The following is a 24,433-nucleotide window of genomic DNA, read 5'->3' on the forward strand; positions in this document are numbered from 1 at the left end:
ATTCTACCTGCTGCTGATACAGGAACACACATTGCCTAGGAATAAAAATGATTCAGAACAAACTCAGATTATCTTAATTATCAAAATTCAAACTCATTATTTTATTACTGATTTTTCTACTGGGTTTGTGTAACTGTTTCATCTCAGTATTTTTTGCATTTTGCTGTTTAAGCTATAAGCTTCTTAAAGGGGGACAGGGGAAAAAAAAAACCTTGACATAATACCATGAAATCAAAGAGCAAGCTGACTGGAAAAAACAGTTACTATATTTAAACTGCATTATCCTATGACAGAACTGCAGTTTTAAAACCTTTTCACTTTGATACAGCATTTTTGCAGTATTTTAATGTATCTTAGTAGATTTCAAGTGGCTGAAACATTTTAATAACTGTAATTTAAGAGGAATAAAATAGTACTGTAGGAGGAAGAAACAATGCCCCCATTTGTCACTCATGAAGACTTGTATTTGAAATCAGCTGGGGTAGTAAGAGCAATGAGTTTGGTGGTCTCAACCTAAGCCCCATTAGGCAATTAGCCAGTCTGCAAAAATCATGACATAATTTGGCACAGTTAAGCAGAATAGTATAACTTTGTCTATGACCACTGAAAGAGATCCAGGTCTGAAATAGGAAGGCTATTGCAGGTCAGCATTCAGGTGTATTGGCTCAACAAACTGGCATTTTCTGTAGTGCCTTTCTGTGCTGCGTTTAGCTCCAGTAAAAACTATTAATATTCTTTGAAAATTGAGCTACAAAACATATGTTTTTGTGTACAGCGAGGGACAATTCACATTATGACCAGTAACTACTGTGAATCTGCTTTGCAGCAATAGGGGTGACTTCATGTTACTGCAATTTGAAGGAAAGCATCCTGCAGTCCTTTCTCAGGCCAAATTCCCATTTACTTCAATTAGTAAGCATTACAGGAACCATTTTAATGCTGCTGCCTGATGTGTTGGCTGCTGCTTCTAATATATTACAGTGAAAAAAAGATAGTAGGCCAAATGTATGAATGGTATACTTCCATTATGTGAATGGAATTTCATCAAGGCGAAAGCTGGCCCATTTTGTCGTGTTTCTTTCCAAGGTACCGCTCTAAGGGGTTCCACTCTAACAACAAACTGCAACTTCACTTTGCAGCAGCAAAATAAATTGGTTTCCTTCTTCCTTAAAGATGGAGAATGTAAAGCTATCTGCATCTGCTGGAAGTATTAATCGCCTGGAAGCTTTCATGGGCTCGCACTGCTTAAGGCAGAGTTGAGGTGCCTTCATTCTGATTTGGGTCAAGATAACCATCTTCTTTAAGAGACAAGACAAATTTCACAGGTAACTTTATGAATCCTTGCATAGCGATGTGAAATAACACTGATTTCAATTCACAATTCTAAATTTGTATGATACCAAGTGATGCCAAAATTAGCAGGTACTGCTTCTGCTGCAGTATCTACATGGATATTTGTAGTTCATTCTGCGCTATGCTGTCTAGACCAAGCATTGTATCTGCAAATGTTTTTCGAATGTGCAGCTGTCAGAAGATCTTTAATGATTTGGAGGGTATCACCTGCAAAGAAATCCTCACTGGTCAGCTAGCATTGGTCTTGCACATCTGTGGAAAAACAGGGAAGCAATCGTGAAGGAAATGCAGAGTTTATTCTGCTCTGGAAGAGAAAGACCTGTAGAACAGTCCGTAATTCAGTCATTCTTCTCTCAAAATTCACCGAGCCATAACAGAACACAGGACAGAAATAAACACAGGCAGAGGACTATGCTTTCAGGTTCTTTCCAGATTTTATGTAGGGTCTATGTTCAAAAGATGGAAAAAAAGGGGAAGAATCCAGTCCTCTATTAATGGATGAGAGAGAAACAATGGAAGTGGAGTTGTCAAACTGTAGCTGAACTAGTAAATCCCAGAGAATGCCAAGAGTTCCCCAGGATTCGCTAGAATGCAAACTCTGTTCACTTTCCTAGTAGCATTTCTGACTGTTAACAAGTTAAGACTGAAAGGACACCATATCTACTTTATTATACACTCTGCCAAGCTCTAATTGCACATGCCACGGTTCTGGTATGCTTAAAATAATTTTCCATAAGTCTTTTTGGAAACAGGCACAAAAAGGAAACCAACAATGACATACAAAGTATATCACAGGGAGAAATAACTATGAAATATGACCCAGGTTTCTTTCTAATATCAGTTTGTTTTGAAAATTGCTACTGATGCTTAATTGTATTGCTCTTTTACAACATTTAAAAGTAATACTTAAAAATAGTAAGAAAATGAAATGCAGGACTTTCAGTCCTTTACAGGTGCTCTTGTATATGAAGGCTAGTAAAATATGCTTGTGTGTAAAAACATTGCTCTGGTAAATGTATTTTTACAAAAAGCTTACATATAATGCAGGCTGTGTTAACATGGTAGAAGGGAAGAAACTACTCATATAGACGTATTGTGCTGTTAGACAGTGAAATACGTTAATTCAAGTAACTAGCGTTATTCCATATATGATTGTGGAAATTATGTATTTTTTAATGTTGCATATGCACATAATACAGGGACTGACATTGAGTCTATCATGCAGAGGTGTCTGAAGACAGAGGTACGTATGTACATACTTGTGTGTTAGAGGATACTGAAAACTTAGGTGTGGGTTAGGTGGGCCTGTGACAGGCATCAATCAGCAGTTTTGTTGGCATTGAGTGCATATTTTTGAAGACATATTGTTTTGTAAGAGTATTAATTTCAGATGCATGTGCACTTTGTGACTTCAGTTATGTTTTGGAGATGATAGGATCACATGTTCATACAATATCAAGAAAAGTATTAAAACTATGTAAGAAATGTACAGTAAATTATATAAATGATATAAAACTGTCATGTTGACATTCTTTACCTCTGTAACAGTTAGGGTATGTCTATATACGTGCAGTGTGAGGTACTGGTATGAGAAGCAACATAACTGTATTCAAGCAACATTTGGCCATGCTGATTAATCCTGCTGATAAAATTAATACAGGCACGGCATAGAATAAGTAATTGTCACACCTGAACTAGATCATCAGATCTAGCTCATGAATTTTTATTCAGAACTGCCCTGTCAAGTGTAGACATGCTGTCAAGTTATCCTTATCTGGACATTGGCTAGTTACAGAAGAATCTCTTCTAGGGCAGTTGTACTTTTGCTAGAAAGGATATAGGGCCACACATAGCCTAGAACATTGTAATTTTATACTGGCTGTCCCCTCTCCTTACTCCTTTTGCTAATGCAGAGGTAAGACTAAGATATTTTCCTTCCAGATCGGACATACAGTTTCTTATAGTGTGGTACTGTGGGTGGATGGATATGCAGATTCTATGTAGGATCTGCATTTATGTAAGCCAGCACACATGTAGAGATCAGCTTTTATATTTGCACATGCATATACAAGAACATCACTTGGCACTGAGTCTTTTAAAGGAAGGTATTTATATTGTGTGCTCAGTTGCTTGCTGTGCGTCCTGTATGTGTTGCAGGTGTCATTAATGTCGGTGCTGATCTCTCTGTATTGTGTTCATTGAAGTTTCTGTGAATTATTGGGTGGGATGGCTAAATCAGTCAGTTTTCTGTGTTCTATATTGGTTTGAGAGTCTGTGTCAGTTATTGAGATACTGTGCCGAGGAAAGCTGGTATCTCACACCACACATGCTGCTGAAATCACACTGTGCAGTTTATACCTCCTTACGTTCTCTCTGTGCAAGCCAGGGCTGAGTGTGCGTGCCACTGTTATGCTGGCGGGGCAGCGTCCGATGGCTGCAACAGGAATTAGGGAAGTTGTGCGGAAGACGTTGCTCGGTGTCAGCGCAGGCCTCGTCAGAGCAGGGGCAGGACCTCTGGGGAACGAACCCCTTCAGTGCTAGCATGGAGGCACATAGCCCTCACTTCTCTCTCTCACCTCTGGCGCGCTCAGGGCTGGATGAGGCTCCTGTCACGACACAGGGGGGGGCAGCCCCACACTCACCCTTTAGCTGCATGAGGCTCCTGTCACGACAGAAGTGAGGGCAGCCCCCACAGGCAGGCTGACATTCCTGTCACGACACGCGCCGGAGCAGCTCCGCGCCAGCCCCCTGCGCTGAGGTGCCTATCGCGACAGCGCGCACTCCGGGCGGCGGGCAGCTCCCCTCAGCCGGCGCGCGCTGCCGCCAGGGCAGCCCCGCTCCCCCTCAGCCACCAGCCGCGGGTTGAGGCCGGGACAGAGGGCGGCCACGGCGGTTCACGCCGGGGCAGGGGGGCGGGAAAGCGGCCACCCCACCTGCGGGCCTCTCCCACGGCGGAGCGGAAGCGCTCCCGCCGCCGCATGAGGCCTGCATCACCCGCCTCCGCCTCCTCCTCCTCCTCCGAGCCGAGGGCGGGCGGGCGACCGCGCTGCGCAGGGCCGCGCCAGGCGCCGCTGCCACCGCCTCAGCGCCGCGGGCGGAGCCGCGCCTTCCTCCCGCCCCGCGCCGCGCGCCCCGCCAATGAGCGGCGTCCACATGCCGCGGCAGCGAGAGGGGCCCGGGCGGCCCAGCTCCCATAAGTTACATTAGAGCAGCCGCCGCCGGTGCGCGACCGGAGCGAGCGGGAGCCAGCGGCGAGGCCGGGCGAGCGAGCGAGCCCAAGCCGAGACGGGGGCAGCGGCCTGGGCCGGCGAAAGGAGGATCGGGCTGCTGGAGGAGGAGGAGGAGGGCGGAGGGGCGATTCCGACCCTTCCCGGCGGAGGCGAGGCGGGCAGCGGGGCAACTGCGCCTTTTTCTCCCGTCCCCACCTCTGGAGGCGAGCGGGGTGAGGCGTGCCGTTATCGCCCTCCGCGGGGGCGGCTCGGAGCCTGCTCAGGCGAACGGAGAGGCCGCTCGGCCACCTGGACGCGGCCCATCCCCGCGCAGGCACCCGCCGAGCCCCCCCGCACGCCCTCCCGCGCCCCTGAGGCGACAGCGGCTCCGGGGGCGCGCGCCGCTCTCCTCCCTCTCCTCAGCCGCCCGCCCGGGGCCGGGGTGCGCCTGAAGCCCCTCTCATCCCCGCCGGAGAGGCGGCTCGGCTCCCTCGGAGGGCGTGTGGGGTGGCAGGGGGGCGGTGGCTTTTTTTTTTCGGCGGCTTTCCCTTCTTTTTTTCTTTTTTTATCTTTTTTTTAATTTTATTTTTAATTTTTTTCCCCCCTCCCCCTCCTGCCTCCTTCGGGAAGAGTGAGGCGCTGAGGTGGGCTCGGGGGCTCCTCTCTGTTGCGGGAGGGGGTCTATGGTTATAGCACGGGGGCGGTGTGGGAGAGAGCGAAGGGCTGAGGAGGGGGCTCGTCGCCGCGCCCGCCGCCGCTGAGGAGGAGGAGGAGGAAGAGGCGAGGCACCATTTGCTGCTCCCTGCCCCAGCCATGGAGAACGCGCACACAAAGACTGTGGAGGAAGTTTTGGCTTATTTCGGCGTCAACGAAAGCACCGGGCTCAGCTTGGAGCAAGTCAAGAAGCTGAAGGAGAAATGGGGCTCCAACGGTAGGTGAAGCGGCCCCACTCCGCCCGCCTCCCTCCGCCGCGGGGATGCTGTCGCTGGCACTGGTCGTCTCCCCCCTCTCTCTGCTCCCTTTTCCACTCCTTTCTCTTTTTCGCTCATCCTTCTCGGGGCCCTGTTTTCAAGGCCTAACGTGTGTGTATTTGCAAAGCCGGCATCTCTTACAGGACCCGGAATAGGAGCGAGAGAGAGAAGATGGCTGACTTGAACTCCACCTCGTGGGTTTCTTTCATACCCCAAGCTCACAGGGCTGCTTTGGGAAGGAGGATGTCACCTCCGTTTCCTTTCACCTTAACGGTGGGAAATCTTCTTCCATTCTGAAATGAAGCACTGTGGGTGTTTTTTGGTTTTTTGGGTTTTTTTTTTGTCCGTCTTGACCTTCATTTTTTCCCCTGCTTTTTCGTGCCTTTCTATCCCTTATTTTACATTCTTCTCTCGAGTCGAGGCACAGAATTCAGCCGATAAGGTTTCATTTTTTTAATCCTTATTGCTTGGCCTACCTAGTCCCTCCTGAACTCCCATGCCGTTGAGTCAAAATGAAAAGCTATGAGAAGATTATACGGTGGTTTTTTTTTTTTTTAGCTTTAACACTGCTTTTGTGCCTCTTGAATTACTAAATCTAGTTGCAGGGAAATAAAAGGGATAGCAGAAATAAGAAAATAGCCTTAAAATGGAGGAAAGAATTTGAAATATTTTGAACCAAGTTTGGTGGTTTGGGGTTTTTTAAGTGAATGTGGAGGAAACCCTTTGTCGAAAGCGTTTGAAAAGCATTTTGAGCCTTTGACCCTTTGTGTGCAGCAACAGCAGAAGTCCCACAGCTGGCTGGAGTGATGACTTGGCTGAATTATAACCCTTAGCACGTTCCGGCTAACCTGTATGTATCTTAAAATGCAAAACATCGGGCCTATTCAGATGCTCTAATGAAAAGAGCCACCTTAATGGGGCTTTCAGTATGTCTGTCAAATCCAACCCAGTTGAGTGTGCAATTTGGAAACAATATCTGGTGGATGCCTTATAATGCTCTAATGTGTTTCTTCAATGATTTCTTCTCTTTGACATGATTCCTGGCAAAATCTTCGACTGACAGAGTTACCGGCTGAGGAAGGTAAGCATGTTCATGAAATCTTCTACTAATTCTTGTTGATAATTCATAATTTTTTTAATGTGCATAACTAAATGGCTTTGTTACATATTGCAGGAAAAACCTTACTCGAGCTTGTGATTGAACAATTTGAAGACTTACTAGTTAGAATTTTGTTGCTGGCAGCTTGCATATCTTTTGTAAGTACGAATTTTTTTTATTTCTTAGGCTTCTGTATCGCAGAATGACAGATGTTTCAATGTATAGGAACTGTACATACTGAAGTTATTCTCTTTCTCAAAAGGAAGAAGTCTAAGATGTGAAGTAAATTGCTCTCTCTTAAATTAGTTGCCTTGTGAAGAGGTTTCTGTATGCTAGAAAACAAAATTTCAGGGAATCTTTCATTGCATGAGTCATAAGTACGTAACTACACTAGACAGGTATTGTAAAAAGTGCTTCTCATTCAATCCAGTTTGCTTATTTGAGGTGGGATTTCCCAATGCTTTTGTTGGCTTTGAAAGCTAACCTTGAGTAAGTAAGTGTTTAACTGGACCGTTCTTCTTACCTTTGAGTTAATCGTTATCAAGCTCAATATATAATCATTGGAAGACATTTTTGGATGCAATGCAGACTGTAAATAGAATTTACATGGCGAATATTCCAGTTGCCTTCCCTTCCTGATAATAGCAAGGTGACAGTTGTTGCTTTTGACAGTGACAAGAATGATGACGGCTGTGATGGCACCATTGTTGACCAAATTTGGTAACTGACCTTTGGATAGTCTAGTCATTAAATGGACATCTTGCTTTGCATACAGGATTACAAGAAGAAGAACACTTTTAACTTTTTTTTTTAAAAGCATGTTTAGGCAATGTTTTTACATAAATGTGTAAAGGATATGTGTTTGCTGAAAAACTGGAAAACTGAGCAAAGGCTAAGTATAGAAGGAAGATGAAGGCTGTATGTCGTGGAGCTGGACAACAGAAACAAAAGTGTGCAGAATATTAAATTGGTTAGGTAGAAGTAAAAGTTTGTAGTAGACTTTGCCCTGGAGTTGTAATTAACTACTTTAAAAAAAAAAATGCAGCTCTTTGGGGGGAGTGGAAATTGTGGTGACTCTTTAGCTAAGGGCAAGCTAATTAGGATGGCCAAAGGAGAACGTACTCTGAAGCTGTTCTGCTTGATGGGGGAAGGGTTGCCCTGTTGCGGCTGCTGCAGTAGATACTGTATTGCTGATCCTCCACCAAGAGAGGCTTCAGCTATCCCCACACTGACACCTTTCAAAGTGCTTTGGGTTTTTGTATGCATATACCGTTACCAGCTGAGGAATGATTGGTGGCATTGATCTTGACCACGGAGACAAATGTGCCTTACTCGCTCTTCTGTTTCCTGGGGAGGAAATCAGGCTGGCTATAGAAAATTGAATGAACAGGTCATTCAATTTAAAAGCTTTTTTTTTCCCCTCTCTTCTTTCCCATTTTCCCTTCCCGGAGGGTGAGAAGGGGATGTATTTTTGTTCCTGAAAAGTCAGGAATGTTTCTCTCATTTCATGAGATAAATGACAGTACAGAAGTTTGTTAGCCTTTCATGCCAAGGTACACTATTTGTTTTTATTATAACCAAGTAAGTGAAAAATCAAATTCACCAAACTTTTAAGCTTTCATTGCTGAATCTGAGTAAGTATGATACCAGACTGACATATAACATACACTGCCAAGGCCTCTTTGAAAACTTGATTAGTAACTGGATTCAATTTTTTTTCAGTAAGCTTAATTTTGCTCTCTAATTAAGAGGAGACTGTAGTCTAATGGAGTATGGGATAGATCTGGGTTCTCTGCTTCTGTGCAGCTAGCATGATATATGACCTTGGGCTACTGCTCTGTCTTTTCTGTCTCCTATTTAGGAGTTAGAGACCCACTACAAACTGATGTTAGTAGTAAAGATTTTCTCTTTTTGATGAAATGTAAAAGAAAAAACTAGATACATTACAATTTTGGTACTTTAAAAGCACTTCCCCTTTGTGTTTGTTTCTCGCTTTTTCCCTGCTCAGAAGGTGATCATCTGTTGCCTGTTTTTCTTAGGATTTAACACTTGATGAAAGCCTATCAGAGAATTCTGTAGTAGCTGTAAAGAACTGTTGAGTATGTTGATATAAAGACTGTATTGCAGCAAAAATTGGATGTAATTAACATCACCTGAATTTTGGTGTTCCTGAAAATGTTTGAATAGAGTACGTAGCTGTGTTAGGCTTGTGGACAGTAATTGTTCCATGAGAACACTTGAAGATATTACATTAAAAACTGGAATTATGCATAATGCTGAGATGACAAATTATGCTAAGTCATTCTTCCGATAGAACAATTTAATGCTGTCAGTGTGTTTATAATGCTATCTTTTACAAGCCTTAGAAATTCAGTTTTTCCATTCGTACTGTTGCAAGGCATGCAAAACTCCAGTACCTTAGAGATCTTGAAATGGATAATTAAACTTAGAATGGAGTCAGTTAAATTTGCATTGGTTTTGGATGTTGAGTAATACTGTTGAGAGCTGCTCTTTAATGAATTAAGACTTCCAGCTTTCTTGGGGGCAGTGTCAGATCCCACAGAATCATACTGTGGAACTTAGGGAAGTGCTGATTCTCACTTCAATGACTGCTTTTTACTATGGTTTATTGTTTGATAGACTGTAAAATGTAGCACTTGAGTAGAAAGTAGGACATCGTATAGTGTACCAAGAGAAGTAAGGTTGGATAGTGGCTGCTGTTTGAAATAACTTTCAACTGAAGACTTCAAGGCCTGGTGTATGTCCCAAAGGGAGTTTTCTACAAGATGCTCAAATAAGTACTTTTCTTTGAATGACAAGGGGTGGGAAAAAATGGCTTACCAAGGACTTAAGAACCAATGACCCCGAAAGCTCCCAAGTCTTTCGAGTTACTAGTGTTGGAATTGGGCATGAATATATAGCACTGACTAATTTTTTTAAGAGTTTTTTTAGTGTGTCACTGAAAACTTACTCTAATTTGAATTTGGTTTTTCTGATGATCAAATGGAATATGTACTTTGTGCTAATGGCACAGCAGATATATGTGTGCTTTCAGGAAAGGCATAGGTGCTGTTAGGGCAGTGAATGTAGCAGTGTTCTTTACCAGCTATACATCATCAATTAAAAAAAAAAAAATGTTGAAGATTCAGGTATGAGAGAATGGATCTCGAGGTATATAGATTATTGTTTTGTGTCGTGAAAGCTTTTCTGGTAATTGTGTTGTGATCATAAATCATATTAGATTCTTACTATTATGACTGCACAGAAACAGCCATCATTAACATTGAGATCTGCATTACATTTTTGTGCAGAAACATCCCCTCTTACATACAATATAAACTTCTGTGTTCAAAGTGCCTTTTGTGTCCTCTACTTCCACACCCCCTGTCAGGTATGTGTCAGTAAAATAAATCAGACTAACAGCTGAATCTGTGTCACCCTGGCTGATTGTAGGGGTCATATGCTGCCTGTTTGTTGGCTGTAGATACTATGTCCTACATTCCAAGTCGGAACTGCTGTTACAGATGTGCCTAGTTAGTAACAGCTTAAATTCTTACACTGTTGTTTCTTCAGTATTTTTATTGGCCTTAAGTATGGCTTTTGCAGAGAAACAATATAAATAATTTTTGATGGTGAGTAAATGGATCTATGCATAGGCTTGGACTTTGTCTTGGTGTTGTGTTGAATCTGTGAACCCTATGCAGAAATAAACCTGTAGAGTGTATCTCAGCAGTTGAAGGGCCTTTATAGCCTGACTTTCTAGGTGCAAGCAAGAGGATGTTTAATTTTCCATGAGCTATGGCTTTTAATTCTTGCTGCTTCTGGAGCATGTACTCAAATCTACAGTATTTACATAAAAGAACAGCTTTGTTTGCCATATAAATGACTTTGACAAGTTGCAAGATGTTACCTGTGTATCTGATTTATAATAATTCTTCGGTAAAGTATATATGCTTTAAACAGTGATGTATGCTTAACCATGCAGTCTTATCTTTGCATCACACTTACAGTGAATTTTCTTCTACAAGATGCAACGTAGACTATAAACTCTACCAAAAACTTAAGTATTAAAAAGATGGTTAAATACAGCATCCTAAGAGCATTCCTCTTTTTTTCTTTGCTTTTTTTTTTTCCTTCCCCCAATTATTTCTTTGATCCTAAGCTGACTTAGAAGTTAATGTTCTGGGAATGTTTTCTACTAGCAGATATCCATGTTTAGATTAAAACGATATATTGTGATTTAGTCCAGAGGTTATTATAGCCTGTAAATTAGCATGAGTACAGCCTAATCTGTGTTAAAACGTGAGCAAAACTACTCTTGGAGTAAAAAGATGTGCCAGGAAAAATGTTGCAGGCTTTGTCCTGAAATCACCCCAAAAGCTACCTGTAAAGGTCAGTAGCAGTAAGTATGTGGCACAAGATAAGGATTTGTTGTAGCACATTACACTGGCATGCTTTTAGCTAAACTCAGATTACTCAATAGCACCCGAGATACCAACTGATGGTTAGGGGTGAATAAACTGTGAGAGGTAGTTGTGATTCCATTTTACTTTGTGGAAATTGAACTGTGGGTGCTATATATCTTTTTTTTTTTTCCTTATTGCTACACTAATCACAGGAATGTGTTTGTTTTCAGAAATACGGACGAGCATATCTGATGGGTGCTTACAATCTGCTAACCCAGCAAAATTCTTAATTTTGTACTTATATTTGTGGTCAAGATCCTACATCCACCCCCTTGGGTAGCAAATAAAAAAAAAATCTCTACTGAATAATGGAACTAAAATCAGGAAGTTTTTCTTTAGTCTGGTGTTCAGTATAACTGACATGGAACAAGTATCAGGACTACTAAAATAGTTTGCATCTGCTTAATTTTAAGCTAATTTGTATTGAAAAGAAAAATCACTAAAAGAGGGTTTTCTGAGCAGTAGTTAGTATACTCTCCAAAATACACTAAATCTTAATTCACAATATCCTGTGAGAAGAAAGCAGTGCGTAGTTTTATATGACCTGTTTTAATTAGTCCAGGGTTTCTTTTTGTTAGAATGAGACCGTACTCTCCCAGCTTGCTTCGAAGTTTCCATTGTCAAAATGAAAAACAAACAAAAAACCTTGTTAGGTTGCTGACAACAAACTGTTTGCTTTTCCTCTGTTAATGGTAAGCGGGTGCAGCCTGCTGGGCAACAGAATTCTATCTTGAATAGTCCATTATTTACTCTTAATTCTGGTTTTGTTACTTAATGATAAATAGTCAGCTGAGACAACTTGCCTCCATAACTTATCTTACAAAACGGAGATACTTAAGTTGTAGAAATGCAAAAAGCTGTAGGTACACTTCTGTTCTTCTAGCTGTTTTCATCAGTAGTCACTTCATTGCTGGCTAACTTCTGCATTGTACCTCTGCCCCCTTTTTACAAATAACCATGAAACCAAAGTGCTATTTGCCTATCACTGTATATTTTTTGGCTTAGTGTCCTGCAGGTCCACCCCATTAGGCTTTGATTAAAATAGGCTTCTGCAAGCTATTGCTCTAGCAGCTCTAAAGCAAATACGCTGAATGAAAGTTGTCCTTTAAGCTGCTTACGTTGGCTGTTGATATGGGACTTTTATGTCTTGCTATTAATTTCCCTTACATTTTCAGACTTGCAATTATCTTACTTCTTTTCCTACTCTTTTAAGTTTCTTAAATACATGGTAATTCTACTTATTGACCATACTGCCCCAACAGTACATTGGAGATCAATGACCTGGAAATTAAGCTGTTCTGCATGTGAGTCTTAAAGTGATTAGGGCTGAAATATTGTGGGGCCCTTCTGAGTAGTAATCAACTAAAAGGTCTCTCATTGTAAACCTCTCCAAGGTCTTAAAATTGTGCTAGTGGAACCTTTTTGACAAGGACTCAATGCCTTGGACAAGAATTGTCTAGTCTCTAACCAGGCTTCAGCATGTAATCTGTTGTTACTAGAAACGCCTGGTTAAATACTTGTATTCCTTGTTCTACTTTCTCTTTGTTTTTTACTGTGGTTTTGTTTTTACTTCAGGCTACTATCAAATAATAAACCTGATCTGTTACAGCAATATATGTTGTGTATCATGAGTGTCCTAAATGGAGTATTAATATAGCTGTAGTCTGCTGTAACAAAAACAAGAACTCACAATGTATTCTGTTATTTATATGTTTATAAAACATTCTAGAAATAAAGCTTAGATTGTTCCACTGTAAGTAATTGTGTGGAAACTTTTGTGTGTTGTTGGCTTTCTAGGATTAACTAGATACTTCATTTTAATCTGGTCACAGATTGATAATTTTGCCAAAAAAACGACAGTGAAGATCTAAAACATCAGATCTTTACTGTCAGGATCTCTAATTTGAGTTCATCTGCTCTTTTTGAAATAATGGCTTATTGAAAGAAAAGATCCCTTGAAAACTTAATTTTGGTTCTCCTTGACATACTTGGATCTTGCTCTCCTTGTAGCTACTTTCCTTACCTCTTAAAGTTGCAGGCTTTCTCAGTGTTATTTTACAACACATGTGGTCTTCAGTCTGAAAAGATCATGGTTTAGCATTGTGTAAAGCAGATGTTTTATTCCAGTTAACCTTGTAGTGCCTGCTCTGTTCAGAACATCACAAAATAATTGGATGTACTTGCTGCTTTGGAAGCAAAATGGGCTCTACAGAATTCCAATAAAGGGAGGGAAGAAACAGATACTAAGCAGCTTTTCTGATGGCAGCGTGTGACCTTGTTATATGCTAAGAAAACTGAGAATGTACCATTAGCCGTTTCTGTAGCTCCACTGGAGGCAGCAGTGCTGGTGCAGAGTAAAAGCTATCCATGATGTAAGGGGTAATGCGTGGAGTGAAGATTACAATGTCAACTGTGTGACTGCTCTAGCAGGTCAAATGGCAGTTGTTGTTACTGGGGATTGGAGATTAGTGGTGTGGGAGGAGGGAAGAAATACCAAGATGTAGAGAGCGTAAGAGGTCCTAACTAAATCTCTTCTCCAGAGGGATTACATAGACCCTCAAAATGTTGTGTTGCCAGTTGGAATGTTTCAGTCTTATTAACCATAACCTGGATCTTATAGATTTATCCTTTGTAATAAAATTTGTTGTTGCATTGAATTTGCTTGACAGTCTGTTTTCTGCTTGAGGCTTTCATGCTGCTGCTCCTTCCTTTTAACATCCTGGAGTGTTTCACAATTGAGCAATAGCTCTGAGCAGCGTGTTGGTGGAATTATGGCCCTTGCTTTAGTAACGGTTTGCTCGCTGCAGTCTTGTAGTGATTCAGAGTGCTGTTGCCTGACTACCAGCCCTAATTATCTCAACACGTTGTTCCTATTTACTGTCACTTTCCAGGCTTCCTGTTGCTCAACATGTTGACGAAAAAGCTCTTCCTCTCTGGTCATGTTAGCTTGACTTTTCTTCAGAAACTACAGAACTCTGCAGAGGCCCTGACATATACCCATTCAAGTCAAGTGAATGGCAGAAGCCCAAAAATAGAGTGTAATTCTAAACTGTGTGAATTAAAATAAAACCTATGTGGAGCCTTTTGTGCAAGTCCTCAAGTTGCTTTACTTTTAAAAATCCAGTTTTACTTTGAGTTTTATCAGCTACTCAGGTCAGAATTCAACTTCACATGTAACTATACAATTCACTTAGATGCTTCAATAAGACACTACTTGTATTTAAATAAGTAGATGCTTATTTTTCATATCTACTTACCGAAAACTTGTAGAGCTGTTTTAATTTGTGTCTCTTAAGTTATTGCTAAAGAACACTTAACTTGGTTAAAATTCAGATTCTGGCAAAGTTTTAGTGTTCGAAGTAGTCAAACTAATCGGTCTGCATCCTGGTTTAGACAGTAATGAAAAATTTTTTGAAACTTTTTACTGCCATAGCTGTTGTCACAACTTCTTCTTTCATTTGTGAAGCAAAAATAGCAATACGTTTCCCAAATAAATAGCTTGCCCCTTTAAAAGAAGAGCAGCCTTGGACATGAACTTTGTACTACTTCAGTAAAGATTCTTTTTCTCCTTTTCCATTGCATATTGCCAACTCATTCATGAACTACATCTTGGAAGATTGAGAGGTTTCAAAAATTGCTCAAGTCTAAGCAGTTGAACCTCAAGCTGAAATTTACTGGGTCTTAAGTTTGCAAGGTGTATGTGTAAATCAGTAATTTAAATCATTGTGTTTCTCTTACAGGTCCTGGCCTGGTTTGAAGAAGGTGAAGAAACAATCACAGCATTTGTAGAGCCTTTTGTAATCTTGCTTATATTAGTAGCCAATGCAATTGTGGGAGTGTGGCAGGTATGCAAATATTTTTGCAACATCAAATCACAAATGTTTTGGGTTTTTTTGGTTTAAGAGGTAAGACTGTACAGTGTAGTGTCAGGAGCTTCATACAATGCAAGTAATATGTGTGGCTAACTTTAGATTCCTGAGAGTCAACATACCATAAAACTTCTGGACAGAAAGTCTTGACTTAAAGGTAAAATGAAAGCTTCAGAAGTACTGCCAAAAAGGCAAAGTGCCCATCAGTGTGTTTGGCCACAGACTGGTGAATACATGAACTAGGCAGTCCAGAATGCAGGCCTGAATTCAGGAAATAAATCAAATCTTGCAAAGCTAAGAAACAATCCATTGGATTGGCTTGCAAAAAAAGGGGTTTTGCCCCAACTAAGGAACAAAGGATGGAACACTCGTAACCTAGTTTCTTGTCTGTTTCCTCTTGAGCCAAATGCTATGTTCTAGTACATTTATTAATACATTTAATACAGTATTAGTTCTTCCTATTCAATTACTGTAGTACCTATTAAGTGTACATCTAAAAACTGCATGTCTGTCAAAAGGCAGAAGTTTCTTCGGAAAACAACAGCTAAATACAATGAAATTTTTCCTGTGTTATCAGCTGTGAGATTAATTAGATGGCTTTTTATAAATTGCATTGGCAGTAACATATTCTAACACTTCTTGAGATGCCAAAACAAAATTACTCATAAAACTTTAGTTTACTAATTTGATCACTTCAGACAGCGCATGTTTTATTAGAATTGTTTTTCTGCAGATAAAAAGTATTCTAGGATTTTTAGGGTAACGTAAGTTCTTTGTAAGGCTGTTTTTGGTGGTGTTTTTTTTTTTTTTAAAGGGGTGGTGTTAATGTGACATAATTACTTGCTATCTTAGCAAATTAGGTTTTATGCTTTTTTAAAAAAAAAAACAACCCAAAAGTGCCCAAAATAACAACAAAAATTAAGAGGAGGAGCTCTATTAACAGGTTAAAACATGTTAGAGAGAAGCCTACACCCTGGAAGCCACCAGAATTGGCATTGAGTGGCATTGCTGCACATTCCTGTGCTCTGTTTTGTGCTAGGACAAGTAAACTGGTTGAAGACTAACCCTCAAAAAATTCCATTTTTAGCAGTATCTAGCTTGCTGTACAACTGGTAGTGCTGGTATGGAGGGAAGAGGTAATGTCAATCAAGGGATGATATAGCATTGCCCCCTTAAGTGTAATTTTCTATTCAAATCTTCGTAAAGCAATTGTGCAAGAATTAATCTTTAACTTGAAACTTTGAGTTAGAATTCTGCATGTAGTAGTAGTAATTGTAAGTATGAAATGTAAAGCTATCTGTATAGTTTGGGGATTTTCTTGTGTAGTTGTATACCCTGTTGTAGGAAATAACCAGATTTTTTTGGACATGATAGTGTGCAAAGAATTCTCTCTCTCTCCATGCAGTGAACTCAATTGTGAAACAGAATTGCTGTACAGATTAAATGACTCATTCCCTTGTTTTAATGGACATGGAAAATAAGTCACAGTACCCAGTCTCCACCCATGAATGTATCTGTTTCTGCAGGTACTAGATGTGAGCCACTGAGTCATTGCCTTAGCTCTGCCCTCCTCAACCTTTCCTCTCACGTGCCCTTTTCCCAAAGTGCCGTCTGCTAGTACTTCAGTGGTTGGCAAGACAGTCTAACTACCATAGCTTCAAGCAAACTGGGAACAAAAAGATAGAGCCTAACACACTGAGCTGGCTGTCCTAGCTGAATCTTGTTTAATTCTTTCTTATTTCTCCTTTTGAAGGAAAAGTTCCATTTAACTAACCTTCCATTTGTGGGACTTTCTTTTGTACCTTTAAGGTTTTGCCTAATGTTAACTCTTAGTTAATCCACAGAAAAGCAGTATCAGCATTATTGTGCTGAGAAGCAGAATTAATTTACCTGGTGGAATATGAGGCTATTATTAATTATAGATTTATAGGTCTGCGCTGGTATCTCTGCATTGCCTGGCACTGAGCTGTGCCATGTAAACATTAGTCCTTCAAGGTAGTTTTGGTAATGCTGATTTTCAGCTGCATTGTTATGTGGAAGTACCTAGTACCTCAGCCTTTGAATTTCTGAAGATTAGGTTTCTGCTTTGACACATGCAGGAGGAATTTTTTATTGTCTGGAAAAGCTGGTACATATTTGAAGCACAGACATTCTAAAAACTATGTGCACCCTTACCATTATCTGTAATCATCAGGACTATATGACGTTTGTACTTGTCAATGGGCTGGAAAATGGAAAATAAGTTACTTCTCAAAGAGCTAGAGAAGGAGTGCTGATAAGCTGTTGGTTTCTTATGTTATCCTTTATCTAGGTGGCATCATGATATTGATCTCAATCTCTGGTAGGGCTTAGCTGAGAGAACTGCACTTGGATAGGAAAGCTGTTGTGCTAGTGTTAATGGAAATAAAAAGGTGTCATGTGTGGGGATTCATCTAAGTTTGTAAACTGTTAAGAAGCTCTGGGGAAGTTTCTAGTCTGTTTGATTTCTATCAGTAAGTGAAAATCAGTAGTGCTAGTCCACTCCGGTCTGAGTCAGCTGCTCCAGCTGGTGAGGTACAACTGAGACAAGACTATATCCCTGAGTCTTAAATCTGTTTGGTGCTTTTTTAATGTCAAAAAGCATCCATATGTTACATAGAACTCTGTGTGGCCTCCCTGTAACAAGACACAGTGAATTTTCTTGATGGGAAGTGCTGCAGGGTTTGAGTAAACAACTTGTACGTTCTAAATGCCCACTAATATCTGAATTATGTTGTAATGATTTCCAGTCAGCAACCTCATAATGGGAGGGGGTCACATAATTTTCTGTATTAATAAATGTAGCTGAGCTGAGTCAGTAGTATTCATATGATAATGCATTTGAAAAATCAGGTCTGACATATGTATTTTTACTTGAGGGCTTTTGAAATTACATATTTTTGCTCTTTTAGGAAAGAAATGCTGAAAATGCTATTGAAGCTCTTAAAGAATATGAACCAGAAATGGGTAAAGTATATCGACAAGACCGAAAAAGCGTACAGAGGATTAAAGCAAGAGACATTGTCCCAGGTGATATTGTGGAAGTGGCAGGTAAGACTCATTTATGTAGTACACACATGTATTAGCATATTATTGTAAAATTGTTGTGGGGGCCTTGTCTTAATGATCTGAGGCCCTGGGGGGAGTTTTCAAAGACGCCTAAGTACATGCTTCACTTACGAACAATCTTGCTTCTATTCATCTGTAATTATCTTAAATGTGCATTTGCACTGAGAGGATTGTTTTTCAAATTGCTACTTAGTTTAATTGGTAGGTCTAAAAGCAAAGCATCTTAATTGGAGTACAGGTTTTAACACTTGTCATGACTCTAAAATTTTATTTTCTAAGGTCTGGTTTCAGTGTCTTACAACTTCTCTGTTTTCTATCACAGAATACTTTTCCTTGCTTTTAAATGTGTTCAGTTTCCTTAGGTTCTGGGATGCAGAGATTTTTTTTTTTAGTCATGCTCTGTTCTTTATCTAAGGAAAGATAATTTCATCTGAAGTTTTTTTCCAACTCTTAACACTTGTAATAGCAGTGCCTTTCAACTTCTCTTCGCAAATGTCTTCCTCTGTCCTCTCAGCTAGTATGACTAGCATGTGACGTCATTTTCTCATCTTTCATAATTCTTTATTGCTTCTTTTGCCTATTGCTGTATAGGAGACCACAAATAGAGATAACTATACAAAGTAGAGGTTCCTATTTCTCTGGTGTAAGCATTTGAAGTACCATTTAAAAGATTGGACTTTTGCATCAAGCTTTCTAATAACTTAGATTTGCCCTAAAAGTTGTATCTTTATTTGGAAGGAGTGCAAAGACAGAAGTATCGTATATTATAGGTAAAACTCCTTCATTTTGGTGATAATGCCATACCAATAACTTTTTTCTCTAAACTGGACTTGTCAGTGACTTTAATGTTTCCTACTCCTTCCCAGATAAAACTAGGTGGTTCTTGTTAAATGTCAGGCGTGATTACATACTCATGTTTTGTAGGTCATTATCAACTGTTAACTGAGTGATTGTTCCTTTGGGAACAATTTAGGGTGTACATCAAACTTTCTTTCCACTAGTGTCACTTTGCTTTTAGAGGTGGTAGCTGTCTCAAGAGGAGATAAATATATACCCTTAAATTTGACTATCCTCCTCTTTTAATTAGCAGGCAGAGAGAGTATGCACTCAAAATGAAGTTGGTGTTGGCTGTCTGCCCAGCTTTCATTCCTTGAGAAACTTTAACATTTGCTGAGCCCTGTCTCCAGCTCCGTTTTGTGCATAGGATGATTCAGCTACAGCAGCCCTGGCTAGGGTAATTCAGAGTGTGAATCTCATGAAGGCTGAAGCTAATTTCCTCTTAGCATCCGCTGGTGACGAACAAGTACAAATACAAAGTGCTGATAGCTGAAATGAAGGGTGAATTATGATACCTTGTCACTTACTCTGCTGTTTTGACTCACTATTACTGCATTGTACAGTCAAATCCCTGAGTTCTGCAATGAGATTTTGTTTCAGCAGTTGATGTTTTCTGCGTCCTTTTGAGGCAAACAGAACTGTATAAATTACAGATTCTGCAGTAGATGTCTAGTCTAAATCTTTATCCTGTTTTAAATGTCAGCAATAGAATGGTAGTTTTGGAAGCAGTTTATATCATGGGAATACATTGGGGTTGTGGTTTTTGGTACTTTAAAACAGTATTAGTAGAATTGCAAGTTGATGACTGTGTTTTGTACTGGTTTGGGGTATCTCTCACTAAGGAAAAAGGCTGGATTTTGCTGCTCTGCCAGGTGTCTAGAGCACAGAAAATTTTCTGCTTGATTCTTTGCAATTTCGGAAGAGGTAGAGATTGCATTTTCATCTTACAAATTTAGCTTTGTCTTTTTCTGTATGTGAGACACCTGGGGGATGTGTGGGCTTTTGCTTACCTTGCTGTATATTGTCAGTATCAATAAAATCAACTGCTTGTGCCATCTCTTTAAAAGGCCTGTGTCTGAAGGAGGGAAATGAATTGGAAATAAACTGCTGACTAGCATACCTGTAACACTAGGCTGTCTTTAACAAACGTAGTATCCTATTTTTTATAAGATTACAATTGCATTATTTTAAAATCTGCTTGTAGAACAGTGTCTGATAGTCCAACATCTGTAGAACTGAGTTTTATTTTCCTTTTTTTTGAAAAAGGACAAACTTATGCTTGTGTAGAGAAACAAAAATTGTCCAACTTTTATGACCGTCCTTTAAGATAGGTGGTGTAGCTTGTTGACTGGCTGTAGAAGCTCATGCTGGTTAAAATACTCACTTAAACTGGTGGGTCAAACAGTCCCAAGCTAGTCTTAAGCGCTCATCATATTTTTCTTATATTGACAAATATAATAGCTTCAAGTGAAGGTAACTAAGTGTAAATCATGTGGATGTTTAATACACAAATATGTGCTTCAGTGCAGTACGAACTCTGATACTGAAACAATAAATTCTAACTTGTAGATAGATAGACAATTATGAAATTTTAATTGTAATCAAATTCAGAAAAGCTACTGAGCAAGAAGAGAAGAGCAATACACTGTGTACCAGTGTTAGTGTCAAGACCTGGAGGTGAGAGAGACTCTGTGCATGCCTGTGCCTCAAGTGTAAGAGTACTGTGATGGCCTTTGACATGGTGTTTTCAAAAAGATGACCATGTAGGGAAGTGACAGAGCACTTCATACTAGGATACATATCTGGGTATGGAATTCTAGGCAAAGTGCCAATGACATTTGTGTGTCCAGGCAAATATCTTTCAACCGAGCGGCATAAATAGCCAGGTGATAGGTTTCTCCCCTATGCTGATATCTAATTTTGAACAACTTTCTACAGGTCTTCCATTACAAAATAATTGTATTTAATGCTATAACAGCTTTGTTAATTTGAAATAGCTATATGTGGTCTGACGCAGAGATAACTCTTCGTTGTAGGAACTGGTAGATTGGTATTGCAGTTCGGGGTAAGTGGGAGAATGTATTTGCCTCTTTACATTGCAAGAGTTCCCTGAGAATAAGTAGTATTGAACCATTTCCAAAATAATTTGGTATTTTCAGTAGTTTTGAATCCATTAAAGATAACCTGATCGGCTTAGCGTAACCCAAAGACAGTGCGATAATGGTTTATGTTACTACTTTTTATTCTGGCTCCTTAGGCTATTTGTAGAGTTTGACTGCGTTCATTAGATAGACTATTCAGTCTGCCTTGTGGCCTTCTAAAATAAAGCTTCTGAAAGATACTTTCTTTAATTGATCTGTCAAGAGAGGAAACAGATTATTTGACTTGAAGTAATAGGGGGAAACTGCAGGTCTGCACTGTCACCTTGCAGTAAATACGGAGTAACCTGAATGAGATTATCCCTCAAGTGGTAGATAACCTACTGTCTTGTGTGTCTCTTAGGAATCAGTGTGCATACAGATACTGCAGAACACTTGATGAGCAATTGCTCGTTCTTATGCTTAGTAGCTAACAAATTCAGCATAAATGCTACACTAACACTTTGCAGGTGTACTAGCAGACACTGTAGTCTGTGTTTTCTCAGAGACTCTACAGACATGAATTTCTTAACTGTATATGTTAGGAAGACTTTCTTCCATGTCCACTTAAGCAGAGATGGTGGAAAAGATACTGTACAATCAACAGGAACTCTTTGGGATGAAGTTGGGGTTACAGGTTTAGGATGTATGCCTTAAATTTGCTTGCAGACCTCTGAGCGTAGTTCTCAGAACTGTAGTGTATACGGGTTACTAAGCTGCACTGTTTGTTTCTTAGAATTGATGAACTGAAAAAAATCCAGATGCTGTCCTCAAATGGCTCTTCAGTTTGCCTGTCTTAAAATGGATTATCGTGCTGCTATAAAAGCTTAAATTTATTGGAGGATGCACTCTATATTTGTCACTAGTGGCTATCTTAATAGATTAAATATGTCCTTTGTTTTAGTTGTGGTTTTGTTTGCCTTGGTTAAAGTAACATTTTAAAGAGAAACTTAAAACAGCATCGCCTTAGTTCTTAGAAGTTTTGTACGAAGTCCAGTCTGACAAGTTGGAGTAAACTGGTTGCAAATCATTTACTTTTAAAGAAGCACATTTGGGAACAGAAATGAGCTTTGTTCATTTCCATTCTATTTTCCTGTCTAAAATGTTCTATTCTAGATACAGCATATCTGACTTTCTATAATGTAATAAGTGAATGTTCATTTGTTGCAATCTGTAAGTGACCAAACTGGAGTCACAGTAGTTCCTCTTTTCTCTAGAGTGCTGAATGATGGTTCTTGTCATCCATTATTATATCTGTAAGTACTCAACAGCTTAAAAATACACACAGAGTTCCCAGAAGCTGTTGCTTATTAAAGGAGTGTGTATTCCAGAAGACTTAGTTTGAAGTTTATACCTGGCATAAAGTATGCAAGAACTACTTTCCAAGGCTTTTAATTCTAACTGCAGAGCACTTGAAGACTCTTCCTAAAGCATAGATGCCTTATAATTAAGGGAAGATAAATTTTGGAGTGAAGAAGATTGGGAAGGATAATTCTTAAGGTGAATTATGTCAAACTCCGGTGTGGTTATGAAGAGCTACAGGTTCTCCCTGATAGTATAAGCAACAAACATTGGTGTTGCAGATCTTACTCTAAAACATTTGGGTCCTTGTGCCCGTGTTACTTTTCTAAAAACTAGAATTGATTTTCAGACTCATTGCTAGAGATGCAGGTTTACATTTTTGGAAAAGTATTGAGTTTGGGAAAAAAAAAAAAAATGAAAAGGATGGAGTAAGACTGAAGTCCAGAATGTTGACCTACTGTCCTAAAAGCATACTGCTGAGAGCATCTCTTGATATGGAAAAAGTTGACTGCAACTATTTTTTTCTTACCTAGTGCAAGTTGTTGGGTTTGGTTTTTAAAGGTTAAGCACATAATTTGCTTTTTCCTTGAAGTACTGCTTTTGAACCAGAAAAAATATGGAAGTAACATCAGTGGTTAATAAATACACGTACGAGTAGTGCATAAATCTGTAGGCTTCAGTGAGCATTTTGGCTGTCAAACTCTAACACATCAGGCAGTTTTGAGATAACCAGACACAATCCAAACTCCATTCCATAATCTACTGAAGTCTGGAGTTATGTGAAGTTCAAGTGAGGACACAGCCTAAACTTGTGTCACTTCCAACACACGTTTGAAAACTTACGAAACACATGTCCAATTTCTTCCCAATTCTTGTAGCATTTTCCTCCAGAGTTGCCAAACTGTTAAGTAAAAATAGTGAAACTAATTCTGTTTTAATTGTTTGAATTCAGAACATATCTGATGTTCTATACTCTTATTAGAACCGATATTGCAGAAGGGTTTTATTATAAGCACAAATAGTACTGAACAAAATGCTTGAACATCAAGATAACATTCTGTTAATACCATATCACTCTGGTAAAGCAAGCATTTTTTAAGGCTGCACTTCGAGTTATGCTGCACTTCCAGAATTCTTACTGTTTGTTATTGTGTTACCCAAATGCAGCCTAACTTGGGAACAGCTTTGGTGTGAAGATGTTGTTCTCTACCTGATCTGGCAAAAGTTGAAGCTTAGCTTACCAGTTTGTTCTTTCTGCTATTAGATATTTTTATAGGCTGACCACAAGGGTTTTCAATCTAGAAGACAGTGATATAAATAGATCCACTGATTAAAAGCTAACCACTGATTAAAAGCTAAAGCTAGACAAATTCAGATTAGAAATAAGTGCAGACTTACAGACAGGGTACCTGTCCATTGGCACATCTTATTTAATGTTCTGGTGCCCTCTTCAGAGAGAATGACACTTAGAAGTATGTTTTTACAGAACGAGAAGAAATAGAATACGAATAATTCAAGTCTTATGTACTGTTTAATACAGTATATCAATTTTTCTCAATATAACCCTCAGTTCTGACCTTAAAATATCTTGCTCCCAGAAAGCTAAGCTTTTTCTGTACTTCTGGTTTTCATTGATAAGAATGCAACATGTGTAAGTGTTCTATCTGAATTTTTTTTAACTTCTACCTCTTAACAGTTCTTAGGGTAGGATCACACTTCCGCATACGCTGCATAGTAGGCTCCATGGATATTTTCTGTCTGTCCAGAATGTAGAATGGTGTATGATAGAGAAGGCTATTTCATGAACGTTGTCTAATCTGTAGCATGTATCCTAAATGCAAAGGATGGATGTATTCAAATGTATTGTTCTGTCATCTTGGCAGTAAAAGCAAATGCTGTTTTACTAGGATGGTTAAAACTGAATGGACTAGTGCTATTATAATCTTCGTCTTGTTGGAAAATAAATCTATCTTACTGGTTTGGAGTGGAAACTCAGACTTAAAATGTATTTCATAGTCACTCTTCTAATTTTGACAGTTTGACACTCTTGGCCTTGTATGAAAGTGTAGATGGACTCAATAATCTTCCTGTTTGGTAGAGCT

At 39.6% G+C, this 24,433-nt stretch overlaps 1 protein-coding gene across 4 annotated transcripts in view; it reads left to right on the plus strand.

Moving 5' to 3' along the window:
- The first annotated feature begins 4,576 nt into the window (after positions 1-4,576).
- The window catches only part of ATP2A2 (ATPase sarcoplasmic/endoplasmic reticulum Ca2+ transporting 2), a 49,822-nt gene continuing 29,965 nt past the window's right edge, over positions 4,577-24,433 (plus strand). Inside the window, exons 1-5 of one of the 4 annotated variants that reach the window (XR_012676462.1) lie at positions 4,577-5,493; positions 6,597-6,614; positions 6,708-6,790; positions 14,839-14,943; positions 17,898-18,036. Coding sequence is in view for 3 of the 4 variants with exons in the window: in XM_075167742.1 (XP_075023843.1) it covers positions 5,376-5,493; positions 6,597-6,614; positions 6,708-6,790; positions 14,839-14,943; positions 17,898-18,036 (463 nt within the window). In the remaining variant the exon portion in view is untranslated. The remainder of the gene's footprint in view (positions 5,494-6,596; positions 6,615-6,707; positions 6,791-14,838; positions 14,944-17,897; positions 18,037-24,433) is intronic. The other 3 variants (XM_075167742.1, XM_075167744.1, XM_075167743.1) reach the window with 3 other exon arrangements.

This window comes from Calonectris borealis, chromosome 18 (assembly GCF_964195595.1).
Source record: "Calonectris borealis chromosome 18, bCalBor7.hap1.2, whole genome shotgun sequence".
Taxonomy (NCBI): Eukaryota; Metazoa; Chordata; class Aves; order Procellariiformes; family Procellariidae; genus Calonectris; species Calonectris borealis.